The sequence below is a fragment of the Balaenoptera ricei genome, chromosome 3, assembly GCF_028023285.1.
Source record: "Balaenoptera ricei isolate mBalRic1 chromosome 3, mBalRic1.hap2, whole genome shotgun sequence".
Taxonomy (NCBI): domain Eukaryota; kingdom Metazoa; phylum Chordata; class Mammalia; order Artiodactyla; family Balaenopteridae; genus Balaenoptera; species Balaenoptera ricei.
Genome location: NC_082641.1, coordinates 63,898,390 through 63,919,885, shown reverse-complemented (window position 1 = coordinate 63,919,885; position 21,496 = coordinate 63,898,390). Strand labels below are relative to the sequence as shown.

Sequence of the window (21,496 nt, the reverse complement as noted above, 5' to 3'; positions counted from 1 at the left end):
CTGCCTCCAGAAGGAGTGAAAAGTCAGGCCTGGAAGCCGGAAGGAGCAGTCTTCTCCTGGCTCCAGCCCACTTCTGCCCCTTAGCACCCCAGGGAGCAAGGCACTCAGGAAAACCGTCACTGGGTACAGCTCTGCTTCTTCAGCTGAGGCACATTCCATTCTCTTGCTTGCTTCTCACTGAAACAAGTTTGCTTGGAGATTTCAGCCTTGTTCTCTCTCAGGGCGAGTACCAAGAACTCCTCTGATTAGAACTGAAGGCTGCAGGTCTTCAAACGGTGTTTCTGCCTCTACCTTGTTCTATCTCTGGGTTTCTCTACCAGATTCCTTACTTACCTTCCTGCTGAGGGTCTCTTTCTATGCAGTTTTTCTGGACTGAAAGCTTGAGATTCTTACAGGACTGTTTTGATCAAATGATTGCCTTTTCAATGCAACACACAAGCGAGCCAATGGAATCATTCATTAGCTCCCTAGCGGTCCCTAATTAATATGTAACTTATCCCAGGACTGGCCCAACCTTCCTGCCACCTTCCATTCTGCTGATCACCAGCCAAGCTGAACGACCAGTTCTAACAACCCATTTTCACCCCTCTCTAGCCTTCTCCAGCCTCCCTCATCCTTTTCTTTCTGTGCGAATGTTCTCTTCTCCATTCTTCTCCTTCCTGCTCCATCATTGCTACAAATCTGAAGCCAAGATCCAGCTCAAATGCACCAGACTCCCTCTAGTCTTCCATCTTCCCCAGGGTTGGAAGTTACTGCCTCATTCATGTTCCCTAACACTTTCTCGGTGCTTTGCTAGGTATACTTTTTCAGGACTCAGGTTCCAGTCATGGCTCGGATATTAAATCCCTATGTGACCCTGGGCCTGAAGTGTCCACTTCTTAAACTATTAAAAGGAGTCAATAAAAGCTGTCCTTCCTATTTCATTTTGTTTTCAGTGGTGGTCAAATAAGAAAATGCAAAAATATAAGCTGCTATACAAACGTAGGTACTAGTATATTTGTTTATTTCTCATCTTCTCTACTAAAGCATAAACTCTTGGGACAAGCAGTCTATTTCTTACTAATTTTCCCATACACCACAGCATCTGAGAACACCAAATATAACTATCTGTTGAATGAAAAAATAGATAAAATAGAGTATTCATGTATCTACTCTGATTTTTTTTAATCCACAATCTTATTAAAAATGTGGGGAGCAGTTTCTATTAGTTTACTTACATAAATCTTTTCCTTCTAAACGTAGCATCTTTGTGTACTTGAGAGTTTGGAGCCTCATTTTATGGCTGCATCTCCATGTCTGGGCACCAGCCTGACAGAGGAGTCACGCAGCCTGGCCTGATTAAAACCATCTCAGTGACTGGTGGGGGATGAAGATGAAGAAGCAAACCCAAGCAATGAAGATTTGAAATATTGCTATCTTGGGAAAAGTTTCAAAAGGTGCTTTTTGAAAAGTGGACGGACTTGGTAGTCAAAAATATTATGATGTGTTGAATATCAAAGCTATGGAGCAGGCTGCCAGCTTTAAAGAACTGGAAATGATAATATTTTGTCTGCTTGGGCAAAGAAATTCAGAGTGACCTGGCCTGCAGGCAGCAAACTCAGCAAGGTATTCCGGGCTTTCTGCTTTGCTTGGCAAATGGCTTTGCTCTGTGGCCCTTTTAAATATATGATGAAAGTAATTGCTGTCAACCTTTCCTCTTCTTCTCCAAATAACTGTACATTAAAAAAAGACTTCTTGCCATTAATGTCTCTTGTGACGGATATTCTTGTTTGCCTTGACTCATTAATCTTTATGCCCTATACGCTAAGGTCTTTGTAACTTTAGTGCTTTGGAAATACATAAAAGGTAAATCATCAAACTGCTTTTCCTAAAAGTACTCTGGGTGACTCCCAGGTGTGATAAATGCAGTATGTGTGTTTTGAAATTTTTTTGTAGCAGTTTAAACCAATGTAAAGTTTACAGAATACACATACACATACACACACACACACACACACACACACGGAGCAAAGAAACATCCAGTGAAAGGAAGCACAGCAGTTATATTGAACATCTGCAAAAGGCTTTATATTTTGCTAAGTTATGAGGCATCACTGTAAACAACTATCTGGTAGGTAACAAAGCTGTAAATGTGCACAGAATCCCAAGGTCACCCTATAGGAGAGAGGTGCAAAGCAACTTCTTAAATGCCCATGGAATGCTCTCTAGCCTTAGTAGAGCCACAGAATATTAGCATTATAAGTCATCCAGCTTAATATCTCACTTCACAAATCCCTTCAGTAAAAGTGCAGTCTCTACCAGCACATTTCCAGTAACAAAGAACTTTACTTTGCAGAAAAACCCATTTCACTTTTGGATTGCTCCCCAAGATTTTCCTAATTCAGAGCCAATATGTGTTTCCTCCAACTTCCACCAGTGTGTCCTAATTTTACTCTTCAGAACTATAGACAGATATAATCTTATCCTCAATCAAAATGATATTCTTCAAATATTTTAAGGCAACTTTCATCTCTCTCACGTCTTCTGTCTGGCTCCTTGATTTCTCCAGTTCCTTTAATTTTTTGACTTGTGATGTGGTAAAAAAAATGGGATCCAGAGGGATGCTGGCTTGGTGACTCTCCTCAAGGTAATCTCTGACTTGACAGTGTCCCTGTGAAATGTGCTCACAACTAGACACAGTATTCTAGATGTGGCTGGACAATTAAGTGTACAGTGGGACTATCAGTGCCCTTGATCTGGCCACACGTATGTATTAATGAAGCCTAAAATTTAAAAAGCTTTTAAAAAAGTTGCATCACTGTATCTGTTCATTCATTCATTCATTCAGCAAACATTTTTGAGCAACTACTAAGTGCCAGGCACTGTGCTCAACATTGCTTGGTTCTTAACGTTGTTGACTAGAATGCTTAGGATGGGTCTTCCACATCCTGGGTGTCTACAATTTACTTTTCATTCCTAGAGGACGGATTTACATTTATTATTGTTAAATTTAATCTGATGGTGGCCTATTGTGTGTCAGCCAGGTAGGACCCTGTAAATCTTGATAATGGCCTCTGACATGTTCAACTGTTTTTTCCAGCTTTGTGCCAACTGCAAACATGTTAAAATACTATGTTTCCACCTAAGTCACTGATATGTTGAAAAGTTCAATGCCCAAGACAGAGCCTTGTCAAAAACCACTAGATACTTTGCTATAAGGCAATTTACCAACTCCTTAACAGTACTATTTATCTAGCTTATTCTTTTTTTATATTATTCAGAAAGGTATAATGAGTGACTTCATAAAATTCATTAAAAAGTTTGGCAGGATTTATTTTTAGTAAACCTATTTGCCTTCAAATAATCCCAGCTTTCTTTTCCAGGAAATCCCAAAATGCATGAATAATAGTACAACCCTCTGAAGGTTTGTCCTAAAGTTCACGAAAATTCTTTCCACTTTCTGTATATCGTCATTTTAAAACTGAGTTCATTCAAGGGTACCTCATAAGAGTACTGTGAAAGTTAAAAGGGAAAATGAGCGTTGAGCCTTTAGCACGGCCCTGGTTCATTGTAACGGCTCCATAAATAAATATTATTATAAGTGTTTGAGGCACCTCATTTTTTCCCCTTCATTATTTGGTTTAGAATTCTAACTTTTTTTTTTTTTGGCCGCTCCACGCAGCTTGCGAGATCTTAGTTCCCCCGTCACGGACTGAACCCGGGCCCTTGGCAGTGAAAGCTCAGAGTCCTAACCACTGGACCGCCAGGGAATTCCAGAATTCTAACTTTTAAACTCTTCCATCTCTTTCCAGCTGTATCTCTCATTAGCCTGCACGTTTCAGAACAACTACTCTGAACCACTTGACTTCTCCTATCATAGGCTGAGGAGCCTGACTCTTTCCAGTCATTACTGCTAATTCTTGGAGTTCCCTTCATTTCCACAGCATCAAGTTGTTTTCCTGTGGCTCTCAAATTAAGACCAAAGAAGCGGTCCTCTCATGCTTTTTCTGAAAGGTGAAGCTTTCATTAACGTAAGCCAAGAGTTCACCAACTCATCATTTTTGGAAGACAGTTGCCTAAATAATAGAAAGGTGTCTCTGTCTCTCACTATCTATCTAATCTATCTAATATAGTAACCTGAAGTTTTTATTGAGCTTCAGAGTCTAAGTTATTATACTTTATGTAAGTCAGTTCTTGCAATCAACCTGGGAGGTAGCTATTATCATCCCCACTTTAGAGATAGTAAGTCGATGCTCAGGGGGATTCAGAGATGTATTCATGGTGACACAGTTCCTGAGACTTTTAATTGTGACTCAAACTCAGTATACTAACTGGAGAGTTGTCTCTATGCCAGATTCAAGAAAATCACCAACCATATCTTCTACCCAGCTAGGTGGTTTCTATAGAATGCTTATTTCTATACCACTGTATTGTTAATAATCTGATAGAGCATTTCTATCAGAAATACTATCTGTATTCCTTCTACATCCTCAACCAAATGGTCTTCAACATTCATTCATTCAAAAAGTGATTCCGAGCCAGACCTACTGTGGGACATTGTATACATCTAGAATTTCCACAACAATGTCTTTTTTTTTTTTTTTTTTTTTAAACAAAGCTACTCTTCTCAGCCTCCATTTATTCTATCCAGTCTCTTCATGAGCCACTTCTATGTACAGGGCACTGTGCTACGTGCTGCAGTATACACAAAGGTGAGTTAAGGGATGCTCAGTCCTTGCCTTAGGGGAGCTTATAACCTACTGGAGAAAAGACCTCTAAGTAATTCAAATACAAGGCAAGCGAAGAGTAGCACCTTCTGTGGAGGTACAAAGTCATATAAAGAAAGGTGTCGGGAGGAGCTGGAGATGTGTCTTACGTGTGTAGGATTTCAGTAACTTGAGATGGTGCAGGGCATGCACCAGGGGAAGCAGAGGGCAAGAGCAAAAGGACAGAGAAGGAGCGACAGCGTGGGTGCGTCCAGGGAACAGCAGTTAGTCCATCCGGCTGAAGCACAGGCTGCACGGACAGTTGGAAGGACAGATAAACTGGAAAGGCTCGTTGGGAGTCAGGCAATAGAAAGACCTAAATGCCCAGCCTGGGCAATTGCACCTTATTCAGTGTGGGATCGGAAGCCACTACAGGTCTCTGCAGTCAGGCATAACTAGATCCAAGTTACGCTTTGCAAACAGTAATGAGGCGACCATGGTAGGATGACTTGGAGAGTGAGAGGGTAGAAACAGAAAGCTCAGTGGCAAACTCATTCTTTGCAGTCTTCATGGAATACACTTTAGTTTCTCGTAGGAGCTCGCCAAAGGCCCAGACAACCAAATCCTCTCTTCGATTCCATCTGTGCAGTCACCCTCTCCCAAACCATAACCTTTAACAGAGGGAAAGATGTGTCTTATTTCCTACTCTGGTGTTTTAAGTCACGAGAGATACATCTTGATTTCTTGTTTCGCTGTTTTCCACGCAAAGCAACAAAAGACAAGATCAGCTGAGCCTTGTCAGTTGAATAATGGACTGGGGTTCACCTTCCAGGAAGATGCTTTCCCCCCACCCTCCACAAATCATGGCGGGTGTGCATGGCCCCCTGAACGGTCAGGTCACTGAAGATGGTCTCTTGCTCTCTGTAACTCCCCTGCTCGACCAGTCCCTGCTTCACCTACTCGCTACTCACATGAACGTGCTTGCCTCCTGCTTCGGCAAGTGCTTATTCTAATCCTTAGGCCAGAATGCCTCCACCTGCTAGTTTATTAAAGGGAAACTTCTGCCCTCATGATGGTGGTTAACCTGAGGGGCTGTAAGGGATGTACCCCAGCTGCCGGTTTCCCTGGTAACTGATGAGCCAACCTGACGTCAATTCCCCCATACATGGTAGCCTCCTTCTCCCCCGAGTAGCAAAGATCGCTGCCATGTCCTGCCTGCTGTCTGGTCTATACAGTGGGATGTCGCTCCAGGACCTTTTGCTGCAGACATGTAAGATCCCCTGTCCAATAAACTGTTGATGTCTCTGTCACTGTTCTGGGCTCTTCTTTTGGTCTCGAGGCTGGGCAACAAGACTTGCAGGCCTGCAGGGTGCAGCCCAGCACCACCACCGAACACCTCAATGGGGAGTCACAAACACATGTTGCATCTTTTTCTGGACCTGATGGACCCAGTGACTTCTCTTTCTGTTCCAGTCACAATGGGCTCCTGCTCCTTCCTAGAACTTTCCGATTCACCAGGGATGGCAAATCTCTGTCCTTTTTCCTATTGCTCCAGGGAATCTCCTCTGTGTCAAATTCTTCAACTCTAATACTGTTATAAATCCCTCTTTGTTTTCTGAGAATTGTCATCTCTGGATTCTTTTACGACTCCTTTTAAAAAATACTTTTTCTAAGAGCTTTTTACCTCTTCTAGTAGGTTGGCAGGTGGAAAGGTGTTCAATCCTTTCCTCTTTTTTTCTCCTTTAACATGGAGATCAGCTGGTATTAACAGCTGACTCACATGACTGGTGATTCTTCAAAGGAAACGCACTTAACAACCCCCTTCCCTATCCATCTACCTGCCCATGTATCTAGCATTACCCCGGCCTCTATAGAGTGAACAGAAAGAATCAGCTGGGGGGAAGTTGCTTGTTTTTCCACAATGGCCAATTTAGAAATAGAGGGTGAGATTCAGAGAGAGTTAAATCTAGAAGCAGAGTTTTTGGCTCTATAGCGGGCCTTTTAGCCACTAAGCTGAGTGAGCTAAAAGAAAAACCTTCCAGTGCATCTAAAATAATTTAGTGAGAAGCTACTGCCCTTTAGATGAAGAAGGGTGGCGTTTATAGATGATAAACTGAGTAGCTGGGTTCTTAGACAATGAGCTGTTCCTTCAAGAGATGTGAGGCAAAATGGGGTTGTGAGAACCAAGGCAGAGAGATGGGTGAAATTACCTCCCATCAGGGCTGAAGGCGGGGCCAAGGGAGCAGGAATGGTTGAAACATCTGCTAAATCATGAACCATGTCCCCAACTCACTTCACTGTCTGAAACTGCACCTCAGCCCCTGAGAGGCCGTGAGGAACAGACAGAGAAAGCAGACTTGTGAGTGAGATGGAAGGAGGGAGGGAGGATATTGGAACTTGACATAAAAGGAGGGGTCAAAAGCCCATTCGTTCTTGCTTTTAACTCCATAGTCCTGTGAACTCTAAGAATTAGGAATTTCTTTCAGCTCCCAACACCTGCAGCTTTAAGTGTTCAATCACAATTAGAATCTCAGAGAGTCTGAAGCACTAGAAGTATCTACCTTGTAGAGCAAACTGAAATAAAAAAATCTCGCCGGAAGGACGAGTCCTCCTTTTTTAAAAGCATGAGGCAGCATGGACACGTATCTGTCACATTCCTCAATAAGCAGGAACAGGTGTTGTCCCCAGGGCACGGGTGGAAGAGAAGGAGATGAAAAAATAGTGACCTTTTTCCTTGGAAGTCATTTCTTAGTACATGTAGGAACTCAATTTGACAGTGAAACATTTGACAGCAGAGGGAACAAACAAGTGACAGACCTGTGTAAATTGGCACAAAACAGGTAGAAAAGAGAGCTGTTCATTTTGTTCTACCGCTGAGATATATTCTATCAAGTTCGGGAGGTGCTTGCAGAGCTAGGAGTTAGGTCTGCTAAGCCACATGCTTCTAAGGGAGCACAAGAATGGTGTGAGTGGCTATTACAGGCTGAATGTGTGTGTTCCCCTCAAATTCATATGTTGAAGCCCGAACCCTCAATATGGTGGTATTAGGAAGTGGGCCTTTGGGAGGTAATTAGGTTTAGATTAGGTCATGAGGGTGGGACCCCCATGACAGCATTAGTGTCCTTACAGGAAAAGGAAGACAGAGCTCACTCTCTCTCTCTGCACCAGCACACACTGAGGAAAGACCATATGAGGACACAGTGAGAAGGTGGCTGTCTAGAGCCAGGCTCTCATCAGGAACCAAATCTGCTGGCACCTTGACCTTGGACTTACCAGCCTCCAGTACTGTGGGAAATAAACATCTGTTGCTTAAGTCACCCAGTCTATGGTATTTGTTATAGCAGCTCAAGCTGACTAACAGAGTGGCCAAACTGTCCTGGGTCCTGTTCCTTCCAGAACTGGATCCAGAATAACACGAGGATCGGACAATGTCAAAGGGCATTTTTGCCGCAAGCTATTCTTCCTTCTTTCTCCCGATATCAACTCACCCTCCCTATACGGGTAAATGCACAATCAGAGGAATTTGGTATTGAAAACTGAAATCAATGGTGGATGGAACCATCTGAAGGAAAGTAGACCCCAAATCCTGGAATAGGCAGAGAGGATTTTTAAGAAAATAATTTCTATAAATCTCCTTACCTTTGTTCAAGCGTCCCATCACAGTAAACTCAAAATACTTGCTGTTGTCAGCTGAAGAGTAAAGGCCGAAGATGGTGGCTGAACTTTTGGTCTGCAGCTTGAAGGTGGAGATCACATAGAGCTCTTTCAGGGTGGGGTCTGTCAGGACTGGCTGCAGGACACCTGGGTTCAGCCTCTGGCTGGCGGATGGGAGAAGGTCAAAGACTGCGGAGAATGGGGAGAAAGGAACAATCAGTGAAAGGTTTAACTTTGGGGCAAACATGTTTTTTGAGGGGAGACAATCTGACAGTAAGCTATGAAGTGAACTGTTATTGTAATCATTTTTCCACATTGTCAAACACGCCAGTTCTTCCTCATCACTCTTACGGTGGCTGGACATTTGAACCAGAAGAAATAGAGCACAGTATTCATCACAAGGTTATAGCCCCCAAGAGAAGACAAAATTTGCAAACCCAAAATTGCATTTTGGCTGAAGAAGTGGCTCTGAAAATTCCCACTAGGGAGAGGCTAGTATAAAGGCTAAAAGTGGGGCTTCCCTGGTGACACAGTGGTTGAGAATCTGCCTGCTAATGCAGGGGACACGGGTTCGAGCCCTGGTCTGGGAAGATCCCACATGTCGCGGAGCAACTGGGCCCGTGAGCCACAACTACCGAGCCTGCACGTCTGGAGCCTGTGCCCCGCAACGGGAGGGGCCGCGATAGTGAAAGGCCCGCGCACCTTGATGAAGAGTGGCCCCCGCACCTTGATGAAGAGTGGCCCCCGCTTGCCGCAACTAGAGAAGCCCCTCGCACGAAACGAAGACCCAACACAGCCAAAAATAAATAAATAAATAAATAAATAAAGTAGTTATAAAGGCTAAAAGCCTTTATATTAAAGGCTTAACGTATAAGGTGGGGGGGGGGGACGCAGGTAACAGCATCCAAATCATTGTTTTTCTTATGGCCCCTAGTAGTGAATTTCTGCCTTGGGGTCTCTCATGTGCCTCTTGGACCGGAGCCAATTGTCTTTTCCTGGTCAGTGATAAGTGACACAGGGAATATGCAGCAGAAAGCAGGGGTATGGTAGGAGATACACTGTCAACAAAACAGTTTGCTACCTTTGTGAGACCTAAGTGTTCCCTTTGTGCATTTACAGTGCCCCAGTGTTTCTCTGTGAAGAAATCCCGATGTGGAAACAAAACAAAACCATACAACGTGGTTTCTATTTCTTGATTGTAACCTCACTGATAGAGTTGGTCTACAAAAACTAGAACCTGCATTTATATTTGTGTAAGTTGCTTTTGATCGAGTCAGCAGCACCTTCTCTCAAACTTTATGAAAGCTATGAGAGAGTATGTCCAGTTAATTTAAAAGGCAAAGGTCAAATTTGGGTAATACGCACTAGAAGTTACTTAGTATTTTTCTTGGTTTATGCAAATATCGTTTGGACAATTCCATAGCCTGCAGGAACTTCAGGCTCCAGAGCTGTCTGCTGGATGCAATAATCTGGTTACTAAAAAGGGTCATAGTATCTGTAATTTATAAAGAGCTCTTACAAATCAATAAAATAAGCATCCTAATAGAAAAATGGGTAAATAACATGAAAAGGCAATTTACAGAAAAAGAGTTACAATGGCAAATAAGTATATATATAAGTGTTCATATGCTTAACTAATGATGAAGGAATTGCTGACTTAAACAACGAGGTATTATTTTCACCATCAAATTGGAAAAACAATAAATACAATAATACCCAACTGTTGGTGAGGATTCTGGAAAGTGGGTGCTCATATACTGGTGGGTAAGATTTAAACTGGTATAAACACTTTGAAGCCAGTTTAAATAACAATATCAAAGGCCCTAAGACACATATGCTCTTTGATTTAGCATTGCTACAAAAGGAATTTATCTTAAGAAAATAATGGATGACATGGTAATTTATTTAGGAGATTCACCACCAGTGTTAATTCTAGAATTTCTATTTAGGAAGGAGTTATGTGAAAATCTAATTGGAAGAGGTGGGAAACCTGAACCTTTGCTGGCCCAGCACTTTGTCTCTTCTTAACAGAGACAGAAAGGCTTGACAGAGATTACAGGGATTTCAGCCCTCCAAAGCCATCCTGTGGCACTGCAAATGTTCAACAAATTATTTTTAGTATAAAAACACTGGAAACAACTAAGTGTCCTACATTAGAGCCCTGGATAAATAAATTTTGGTCCACCCAAAAAGAGAAATACTATATATTAAATTACTATATATTAAAAAGGGTAATGCAGCTGAATACTTAGATACGGGAAAAAGCTCATGATATATTAAGTGGAGACAGATGATAAAATTACATGTATAACATGACCCCATTTGAAATATGTATTTGCCCAGAAAAAGATTTGAAAAACAATACGACAAAATGCTAACAAGAATAGTAGCTATCTCTGGGTTGAATAATTATACATTTTTAATTTCATTTGCTTTTACTTATCCAATTTTCTTTTTCTTTTTTTTTCTTACAATGAACAGGTGTTGCTTTCGTAAGAAAAAAAGTTATAAAACAAACAGGCAAAAGCCTAGTTATTTATGAATGTCTACTCCTTTTAAAAGACGATCTGTCTTCAGATTGGATCTGTATTGTTTCTTTCATGTGTATCAAGAACCTTATACAATAATGATTTTAATACTAGCAGTGCTGGAAAGCAGAATATCTATTATGTTCTTTCTAGCATCCCACATTCCCCAAACATGAGGACTGCTGCCCACTGTACTTCAAAAGGGGCATAGAATTTTTAAATTTCCAGAGAACTGGAAACTTTACATTTCCACCAGTGGGAGCAAAGGGAAATAAGGCAATATATTTAAAAGTTCCATTCAGGACAAGACATCTTCAGGAAAGAGATGTGTGTTTAAAAGTATGGGAACTGCATGCAAAACTAAACTCTTGGTATTCCTGATTTTTGCTTTGACCAGGATTACTTCATAATTCAGCTGAAACTAAATTTACCGCATTTCAATCTGTATGGTTCCTCTAATCCACTGGCTTCACTCTCAAGAGGCCAAGTTGGGATTAGTTAGTAATGAGTTTGGAGAATGTTTTGAAAAGGAAATTAGTCACCACAAATTTCTACTAATGTTATTACGCTTTAGTAATAGCGCCAGGATCTAAGCACAACCTTCTAGTGTTACAGGTGAAATTACTGCTACCAATGAGCCCAACCATCACTGTATGAAAATCGAATACTTACCAATAAGACTAGCAAGGCAGCTCAGAGGAAAAAGGAGATAAGCAAATTATTCAGCTGAGCTGATAATTGCAAACTAATCAACTCAATAAAGAATCTATCAGAAACTTGACTTAATCAGATCGCCTACAGCAATTAAATTAACCAGATAATTTAGGTATAGCCTGATTTCAAGTCTCCATAAAACAGGCAGCTCTGTCCAAGGAGAAGCAAAATCCATACCTGCAACACACCATGAAGTTGTGTGTTCAAATGTCAAGAATTCATATAACACAAAATATTATACCCATGAATTCAAACCTGTTAAATAATGTTTGCAATAAGAAAACTTTTGAACTGTGTCAAAAAGCTTCCTTTCTGACACCAAAAGCAAAGGTAACAAAAGCAAAAGTAAACAAGTGGAACTACATCAAACTAAAAAGCTTCTGCACAGCAAAGGAAACCAATGAAATGAAAAGGCAACCTATGGAATGGGAGAAGACATCTGCAAATCACATCTCTGAAAAGGGGTTAATATCCAAAATATATAAAAAACTCATACAACTCAATAGCAAGAACAAACAAAACAACAAAAAATCACAACCAAACATATTTAAAAGTGGGCAGAAAATCTGAATAAACATTTTTCCAAAGGAGATAGACAGATGGCCAACATATACATGAAAAGATGCCCAACATCACTAATCATGAGGGAAATGCAAATCAAAACCACAATGAGATATCACCTCACACCAGTTAGAATGGCTATTAGCAAAAAGACAGGAAACAGCAAGTGTTGGTGAGGAGGTGGGAAAAAGGGAACCCTTGTACACCATTGGTGGGAATGTAAGTTGGGGCAGCTACTATGGAAAACAGTATGAAGGTTCCTCAAAAAATTAAAAACAGAACTACCTTATATGATCCAGCAATCCCACTCCTGGGTATTTAGCCAAAGAAAACAAAACCATTAACTCTGAAAGATATATGGAGTTATTCATCACAGCACTATTTACAATAGCCAAGATATGAAAACAACCTGTGTCCATCAACGGATAAATGAATAAAGAAAATGTGATACACACACACAATAGAATATTATTTAGTCATAAAAAGGAAGGAAATCTTGCCATTTATGACAATACGGATGGATTTTGAGGGCATTATGTAAGTGTAATTAAGACAAAGACAAATACTGTATGGTCTCACTTATATGTGGAATCTTAAAAACAAAAACAAACAAACAAGAAAGGACAAGCTCATAGACACAGAGAACAGACTGATGGTTGCCAGAAGTGGGGTAGTAGTGGTGGGGGTGAAATGGGTGAAGGACGTCAAAAGGTACAAGCTTCCAGTTATAAAATAAATAAGCCATGGGGATGTAATGTACAGCATGGTGACTACAGTTAATAGTACTGTATTGCACATTTGAAAGTTGCTAAGAGAATAGATCTTAAAAGTTCTCATCACAAGAAAAAAATCGGTAGTCACCTGTGGCAATGGATGTTAACTGGACTTATTGTGGTGATCATTTTGCAATGTATACAATTATCAAATCATTATGTTGTACACCTGAAACTAATATAACATTATATGCCAATTATACATTAATTTTTAAAAAAGGCGTCCTTTCTTACCTTCCTAGAAGCAAGGTCACAATGAACAAATACTATAAAGTACAGCATTTTAAACATTTCAACCCAAACTAAAAGCAGTTCAGTACCCCCTGAAAACACAATTCTGGTTACCTGGTCTGGAATCAAAATGAGTTATCTGGTGAAATGCAAAGTTTAAATGGGTAATTACTGCAGTGGGAGGGGAAGGGAATGGAGAGCACCAGCACAGGCATTCTTCATGCTGCCTTCCTAGAATTAGCAATTTTTACTTCAAGTTGCGTGTCTCTTCCAGCTTTATTTTCTTAGTAAAAATTAACCCCAGGCATCAATTCAAACAGATGAAGGTCATCACTGGATAGCCAGTTAAAGCCCTAAGATGTTTTCTTGCTTAAATAATTTCTTCCTTTTGGTCTTTCCAAAATTCTGTTTAAGCTTAAGTGCTTTCTGCCCAACAGTTCTTTTCACCCCATCTCACAAAGGGGTTTGAAGACTGATCATCCAGGTGGCTTTTCAAATTATTAATCAACTTATTAACCTCTTTGTAGAGAAAGACCCATTTCTCAGCCTTCCAGTTCAATTTACCTCCAGAATCAAGAGACCAAGCCAACTCCCAAAGGAGGCTTTGGGGTCCCAGCAAAGTTGGAGCAGAAAAAGGCAAGTGGCAGGGCAATACAGCAATACTGCACCTTTCTTGGGGATATCAGCCTCAGACCACCTGGGCGGAACATCGCTCCTGCCGCGTCGAAGGATTTAGGATGCTGGGCTGAGTGGAGGGCCGGCCAGAGAGAGCCGCGGGGGACGGAATTCGGATTTCACCCTACTTCAAACAGGACGTGTTCGAGGTCTAGGGCCGCACCGTAAGCTTGGAAACCCCACGTCTTTGCCTAGACTGAAAATAGGTTTTGCATCCCCCAAACTATTGTACAGGGAATTGGTCTCATCGCTGGATAATCTAATCTCCGAAAATTCTAATCTTTAATTATCGTTTCCAATCACAATAAAAAAACAGAGAGGTGCCGAGCGAGGCCCCAGGAGCCAGGGGCCGAGCCGCGCGCGGAGCTGGTCCCTCCGTTCGCCCAAGTGGAGCGCGGGACGGCGGACTCCGTGACCGAGGGACCCTGGCCCGTGGCTCCCGCCCCGGCTCGCTCCCACTTACCCTGGGGGGTGGTCTGGGCGCCGGACCCCAGCCACGGCTGCAGGGCCAGGTGCAGCAGGAGCAAGGCGGCTCCGCGCGGGGCCAGCATGCTGACTCTTTCGGCTCCCCGCGGGCGCTCGGGACTCACGGCTCCGCGGGCCCTGCCTGGGAGTGCGGACAGCGCGCGGCCCCTCGGTCGGGCTTCCCGCGCGCAGCGCAGGTGAGGCGAGCGCGGCGTCCGGGCTGCCGTCGGGGGCGGTGCTCGCGTCCTGGCGCCGCGGAGCTGAGTGCGCTGGCGGCGGGGCAGGGCGCTTTATGGTCGGTCTGGCTGGCCGGGGTGGGGGAGGGCCGAGGCCTGGGCGGCCTACTTGGCTGGGATCCCCTTTGGCCGGGAAGTATGGGGGCGGCCGAAGCGGGGAGCGTGGGCGGCAGAGAGAGAGAGAGGCGTGAGCTTCGGGACTGGGGCTGGGAAGGAGCCCTGGGCCGACCCGGTCCTGGGTGGGTGGGCGTAGTCGCCGGGCCCGGACGGACGAGGGGGTTAGGAGGACGCGAAGGGCGAGGATGGGCAGTCGGGGGGCTGGTGAGAAAGTGAGGACACGCAGGACAGAGAAGAAGGACAAGAGCGGGGCAAAGGAGGAAGAAAGTGACACTGACCCGCTAGCTTTGGGCACCATCCATCCCCCACCTCTTCTTTTCTAAACAGAAGAACATCGTTTTGTCAGGCTCTTAACGCCCATCTTGGGTTCCCTTCCCAACGAGCCCTGAAGGCTCTCCGGGAACTTCTGCCTCCTAAGGTGGTCCGGAGAACAACTGGTTTCTTTTATTTCTTCAGTCTTTTCTCGAATACTTCAAATGATGAATATTTTCCCCATCAAGTTTTGAGACGTGAACGGTGAATGTTTCAAAGTTTTTGAGTTTTTAATGGAAATAAAACACATCTCAAGGAATCCATCCAGACAGAACCATTTATAGGATGGTAGTGTTTTATGGAGAATTTTTCAGTCCGGTTTCCAAACACTCTGCCCACTTCTGTTCCGCCCTCCCAAAAGATTCCAAGTGACAGTTTAAAGCTATGGGAGTAGGACCTAAAAGAGAGGGAAGGAACATAAGGAGTTAGTCTTCCTCCTAGGCAAAGCCCCCTAAAAATAATGTGGATTAATTAGAGGAAAAAATATTTCAGAACAATGGCAAACTTTTCCCTCTTAAACAATCTTGACTAATGGAGAAAATCCAGCAAAGTATTTATATCCCTATCTTTAAGTCTCAAAGAATTCCATTTCAAAGTTTAAGAAGCTATCTGCCATAAGCTGGAAGATTAACTCATCATCTTATTCCCAAACTGTGCTAGAATAACCCCTCACCAATTATGATTCCATTTACAGCTAATGACCTGAAAATTTGTGAGCTATATTCAGAGCTCCTTTCTATTTGAGGTCTAACATAGTTCTAATCCAGGCTTCATTTAATGCCACATTACACTAAGTCTCTGTATGGAGTGGGTCACCATATGTCTACATATAAGAGAGCACTGAAGAGACAAAGGGCACATGTTTCCAGCAATGTGACTGTACACTAGTGAGATGGATTAGACTAGAGAATCTTCAAGTGACTAAACGGTGTCCTCAGGAGTGGCCTGGGTTGGAGGGAGCTCCAGGCTCCCAACTTCTGCTTTAAGCACAATGGCTTTGCTTGTATATGTTTTATGCAACGGACTTCGGAGTAAGTAGGACTAAGTTATTTGGAAGGCAGATACCATTTTTTTTTTAAGTCATCTTTGTTTAGTCATCTTTGCCAGGCATCCCCAAATCCTAGCAAATTCCCAGCAAAATAGCTTGCACAGCTAGGCACACAATAAATTTTGGTTGAAACTGGATGACTACTAAGTGTAACTGAGCAACAAAAGAATCAAATGACTTTCTGCTAGCCTAATAGAACTTATGATTTAGTTTTTAAAGAGACTGCATTTTTATGAGGCTATTCTTTGGGGAATCTCAGTCAGCTTTTTCTTCATGTTCTCAGAATCAAGAGGAAATTTGATTACAATAAAATTCATTAAATTGGCTGTGAAATATATGGTAAAGGAGGTGAAAGAGTTAATCTGTGTCTTTTCTGTGCCACCTCATTAAAATATCTGTTGTTAACACTTACACTGAATTTTAATTTATTTTAATAATGTACTAATTTATTTAAATGTTCCCCCATATCAGACTGAGCTCTTTTTTAACACTATCTCATTTATTTTCATAGTCCTAATTCCAAGTACAGTGCTGGCACTTGATAGTAAGTAGCTCATTGAATTGACTTTCCTTCTCTTGGTACTGTAAAGCAGGATAAGAGGTTGTGATATGTTAGTAATCCATTTGTGCCGTAGATTGCAAAAATGGCCCCAAAGCTTCACTGTTCTCTATATATCTTTTGCTTTCCAGCTGTAACTCTAGGCTTGGCCGTGTAGTTTTCTTGGTCAATAAGAATTTAGCAAAACTCCTACAAGCAGAAGTAAAAAACATACGTGTGTGATTGGACTTGCTTGCTCTTCCACCTCTGCCTTTGCCATGATACTGTGGCTGTGCTAGCCTGTTGGAGGATGAGACATGGAGCACAGCCGAGTCACCACAGTCACCCTAAGCAAAGCCAGCTGAGATCTGCTCACAGCTGACTCACACAGGTGAATAGGTTCAGGCAAGATCAGCAGAGCTGTCTTGTTGACTCCAGCCACGAGAGCAACAAACGTTTATTTTTTTTTAATGTATTTATTTAATAAATGTATGTATTTATTTATTTATTTAGTTTTGGCTGCATTGGGTCTTTGCTGCTGCACGCGGGCTTTCTCTAGTTGCGGCGAGCAGGGGCTACTCTTCGTTGCGGTGTGGGGGCTTCTCATCGCGGTGGCTTCTCTCGTTGCAGAGCATGGGCTTCAGTAGTTGTGGCTCGTGGGCTCTAGAGCGCAGGCTCAGTAGTTGTGGTGCACAGGCTTAGTTGCTCCGTGGCATGTGGGATCTTCCCGGACCGGGGATCGAACTCATGTCCCCTGCATTGGCAGGCGGATTCTTAACCACTGCACCACCAGGGAAGTCCCTATTTATTTATTTTAAACATTTATATTTGTATGCCATTAAGATTTGGGGGTTGTTTACCATGTTTACTATCGTAACATTACGATCTTATTGTAGCAACTGATATACTAGGTTCCGTTCCATTTCTGATTATTGTTAACACAGAGTATGCCCCATTTTTGATGTTTGCTGACAGATTTCAAGCTTCAGCACTCCCCTTCCTCTTGGTCCCACATCTGAGCAACTTGATAAGAAAGCCTGGGTGCTCCTTCCTTTGGTGCTGTGCAAGCCCTGCATCATGCATGGGAACACTCTCCCCAGCCCCACCCCCTAATCATCATGAACACCCCAAAGCCAGCCTCCTTTCCCTGCTCTCTCAAGCCATCTGCAGACCAGCTTGGGAGCCCATCCTGCTCTCACCAGAAAGCCTCCCTATGTGAGTAATAAACCTTTTCAAACTCTTTTGCAGCTGGGCGTGGGGATACCCATCCTGCTTATGCTCCTCCTGTTCTTCAGAAGTGGGAGAAGTTACTCGTATTACACGCTGCTATTTGGCACAGCTAAGTAGAAGCTTTATACATATTTGTTAATTGATATTTGAATAAAGCTATCATTAGTTATGTCAGGTTTTCCACTTGAATTTCTTTTTTAACGTCTTTATTGGAGTATAATTTCTTTACAGTGGTGTGTTAGTTTCTGCTTTATAACAAAGTGAATCACCTATAAATATACATATATCCACATATGTCCTCCCTCTTCCGTCTCCCTCCCACCCTCCCTATTCCACCCCTCTAGGTGGTCACAAAGCACCAAGCTGATCTCCCTGTGCTATGTGGCTGCTTCCCACTAGCTATCTATTTTACATTTGGTAGTGTATATATGTCCACGCTGCTCTCTCACTTCATCCCAGCTTACCCTTCCCCCTCCCCATGTCCTCAAGTCCATTCTCTACATCTGCGTCTTTACTCCTGTCCTGCCCCTAGGTTCTTCAGAACCTTTTTTTTTTTTCTTAGATTCCATGTATATGTGTTAGCATACAGTGTTTGTTTTTCTCTTTCTGACTTACTTCACTATGTATGACAGACTCTAGGTCCATCCACCTTACTACAAATAACTCAATTTCTTTTCTTTTTATGGCTGAGTAATATTCCATTGTATATATTGTGCCAGATCTTCTTTATCCATTCATCTGTCGATGGACACTTAGGTTGCTTCCATGTCCTGGCTATTGTAAAGAGAGCTGCAGTGAACTTTGTGGTACATGACCCTTTTTGAATTATGGTTTTCTCAGGGTATATTCCCAGTAGTGGGATTGCTGGGTCGTATGGTAGTTCTATTTTTGGTCTTTTAAGGAACCTCCATACTGTTCTCCATAGTGGCTGTATCAATTTACATTCCCACCAACAGTGCAAGAGGGTTCCCTTTTCTCCACACCCTCTCCAGCATTTATTGTTTGTAGATTTTCTGATGATGCCCATTCTAACCAGTGTGAGGGATACCTCATTGTAGTTTTGATTTGCATTTCTCTAATAATTAGTGATGTTGAGCATCCTTTCATGTGTTTGTTGGCAATCTGTATATCTTCTTTGGAGAAATGTCTATTTAGGTCTTCTGCCCATTTTTGGTTTGGGTTGTTTGTTTTTTTAATATTGAGCTGCAAGAGCTGCTTGTAAATTTTGGGATTCTTTGTCAGTTGCTTCATTTTCAAATATTTTCTCCCATTCTGAGGGTTGTCTTTTCGTCTTGTTTGCGGTTTCCTTTGCTGGGCAAAAGCTTTTAAGTTTCATTAGGTCCCATTTGTTTATTTTTGTTTTTATTTCCATTTCTCTAGGAGCTGGGTCAAAAAGGATCTTGCTGTGATTTATGTCATAGAGTGTTCTTCCTATGTTTTCCTCTAGGAGTTTTATAGTGTCTGGTCTTATATTTAGGTCTTTAATCCATTTTGAGTTTATTTTTGTGTATGGTTTTAGGAAGTGTTCTACTTTCATTCTTTTACGTGTAGCTGTCCAGTTTTCCCAGCACCACTTATTGAAGACGCTGTCTTTTCTCCATTGTATATTCTTGCTTCCTTTATCAAAAATAAGGTGACCTTAGGTGGGTGGGTTTATCTCTGGGCTTTGTATCCTGTTCCATTGATCTATATTTCTGTTTTTGTGCCAGTACCATACTGTCTTGATTACTGTAGCTTTGTAGTATAGTCTGAAGTCAGGGAGCCTGATTCCTCCCGCTCCACTTTTCTTTCTCAAGATCGCTTTGGCTATTCGGAGTCTTTTTGTTTCCATAAAAATTGTGAAGTTTTTTGTTCTAGTTCTGTGAAAGATGCCATTGGTAGTTGGATAGGGATTGCACTGAATCTGTAGGTTGCTTTGGGTAGTATAGTCATTTTCACAGTGTTGAGTCTTCCAATCCAAGAACATGGTATATCTCTCCATCTGTTTGTATCATCTTTAAAACTCTGCAAGCCAGAAGGGAGTGGCAGAGCATATTTAAAGTGATGAAAGGGAAAAACCTACAACCAAGATTACTCTACCCAGCAAGGATCTCATTCAGATTCAACAGAGAAATTAAAACCTTTACAGACAAGCAAAAGCTAAGAGAATTCAGCACCACCAAACCAGCTTTACAACAAATGCTAAAGGAACTTCTCTAGGCAGGAAACACAAGAGAAGGAAAAGACCTACAATAACAAACCCAAAACAATTAAGAAAATTGTAATAGGAACATACATATCAATAACTACATTAAATGTAAATGGATTAAATGCTCCAACCAAAAGACATAGACTGGCTGAATGGATACAAAAACCAGACCTGTATATATGCTCTCTACAAGAGACCCACTTCAGACCTAGGGAAACATACAGACTGAAAGTGAGGGGATGGAAAAAGATATTCCATGCAAATGGAAATCAAAAGAGAGCTGGAGTAGCAATTCTCATATCAGACAAAATAGACTTTAAAATAAAGACTATTACAAGAGACAAAGAAGGACACTACATAATGATCAAGGGATCAATCCAAGAAGAAGATGTAACAATTGTAAATATTTATGCACCCAACATAGGAGCACCTCAATACATAAGGCAAATGCTAACAGCCATAAAAGGGGAAATCGACAGTAACACAATCATAGTTAGGGGACTTTAACACCCCACTTTCACCAATGGACAGATCATCCAAAATGAAAATAAATAAGGAAACACAAGCTTTAAATGACACATTAAACAAGATGGACTTAATTGATATTTATAGGACATTCCATCCAAAAACAACAGAATACACTTTCTTCTCAAGTGCTCCTGGAACATTTTCCAGGATAGATCATATCTTGGGTCACAAATCAAGCCTTGGTAAATTTAATAAAGTTGAAATCATATCAAGTATCTTTTCTGACCACAACGCTATGAGACTAGATATAAGTTACAGGAAAAAAAATCTGTAAAAAATACAAACACATGGAGGCTAAATAATCCACTAGTAATTAAGCAAGAGATCACTGAAGAAATCAAAAAGGAAATAAAAAAATACCTAGAAACAAATGACAATGAAAACACGATGACCCAAAACCTATGGGATGCAGCAAAAGCAGTTCTAAGAGGGAAGTTTATAGCAATACAATCCTACCTCAAGAAACAAGAAATGTCTCAAATAAACAACCCAACCTCACACCTAAAGCAATTAGAGAAAGAAGATCAAAAAAAATCAAAGTTAGCAGAAGGAAAGAAATCATAAAAATCAGATCACAAATAAATGAAAAAGAAAGGAAGGAAACTATAGCAAAGATCAACAAAACTAAAAGCTGGTTCTTTGAGAAGATAAACAAAATTGATAAACCATTAGCCAGACTCATCAAGAAAAAATAGGAGAAGACTCAAATCAATAGAATCAGAAAGGGAAAAGGAGAAGTAACAACTGACACTGCAGAAATACAAAGGATCATAAGAGATTACTACAAGCAAGTATATGCCAATAAAATAGAAAACCTGGAAGAAATGAACGCATTCTTAGAAAAGCACAACTTTCCAAGACTGAACGAGGAAGAAATAGAAGATATAAACAGACCAATCACAAGCACTGAAATTGAGACTGTGATTAAAAATCTTCCAACAAACAAAAGCCCAGGACCAGATGGCTTCACAGGCAAACTCTATCAAACATTTAGAGAAGAGCTAACACCTATC

General features: G+C 41.7%; 1 protein-coding gene across 2 annotated transcripts in view; it reads right to left on the bottom strand.

Moving 5' to 3' along the window:
* Positions 1-15,291, bottom strand: part of THBS4 (thrombospondin 4) — a 51,014-nt gene extending 35,723 nt beyond the window's left edge. The window contains exons 1-3 of one of the 2 annotated variants that reach the window (XM_059916651.1): positions 14,918-15,291; positions 14,285-14,645; positions 8,325-8,528 (exon numbers count right to left, since the gene is read on the bottom strand). In XM_059916651.1, the coding sequence (XP_059772634.1) occupies positions 8,325-8,528; positions 14,285-14,372 (292 nt within the window). In that variant the 5' untranslated portion in view covers positions 14,373-14,645; positions 14,918-15,291. The remainder of the gene's footprint in view (positions 1-8,324; positions 8,529-14,284; positions 14,646-14,917) is intronic. The other variant, XM_059916650.1, reaches the window with a different exon arrangement.
* Positions 15,292-21,496: the final 6,205 nt, after the last annotated feature.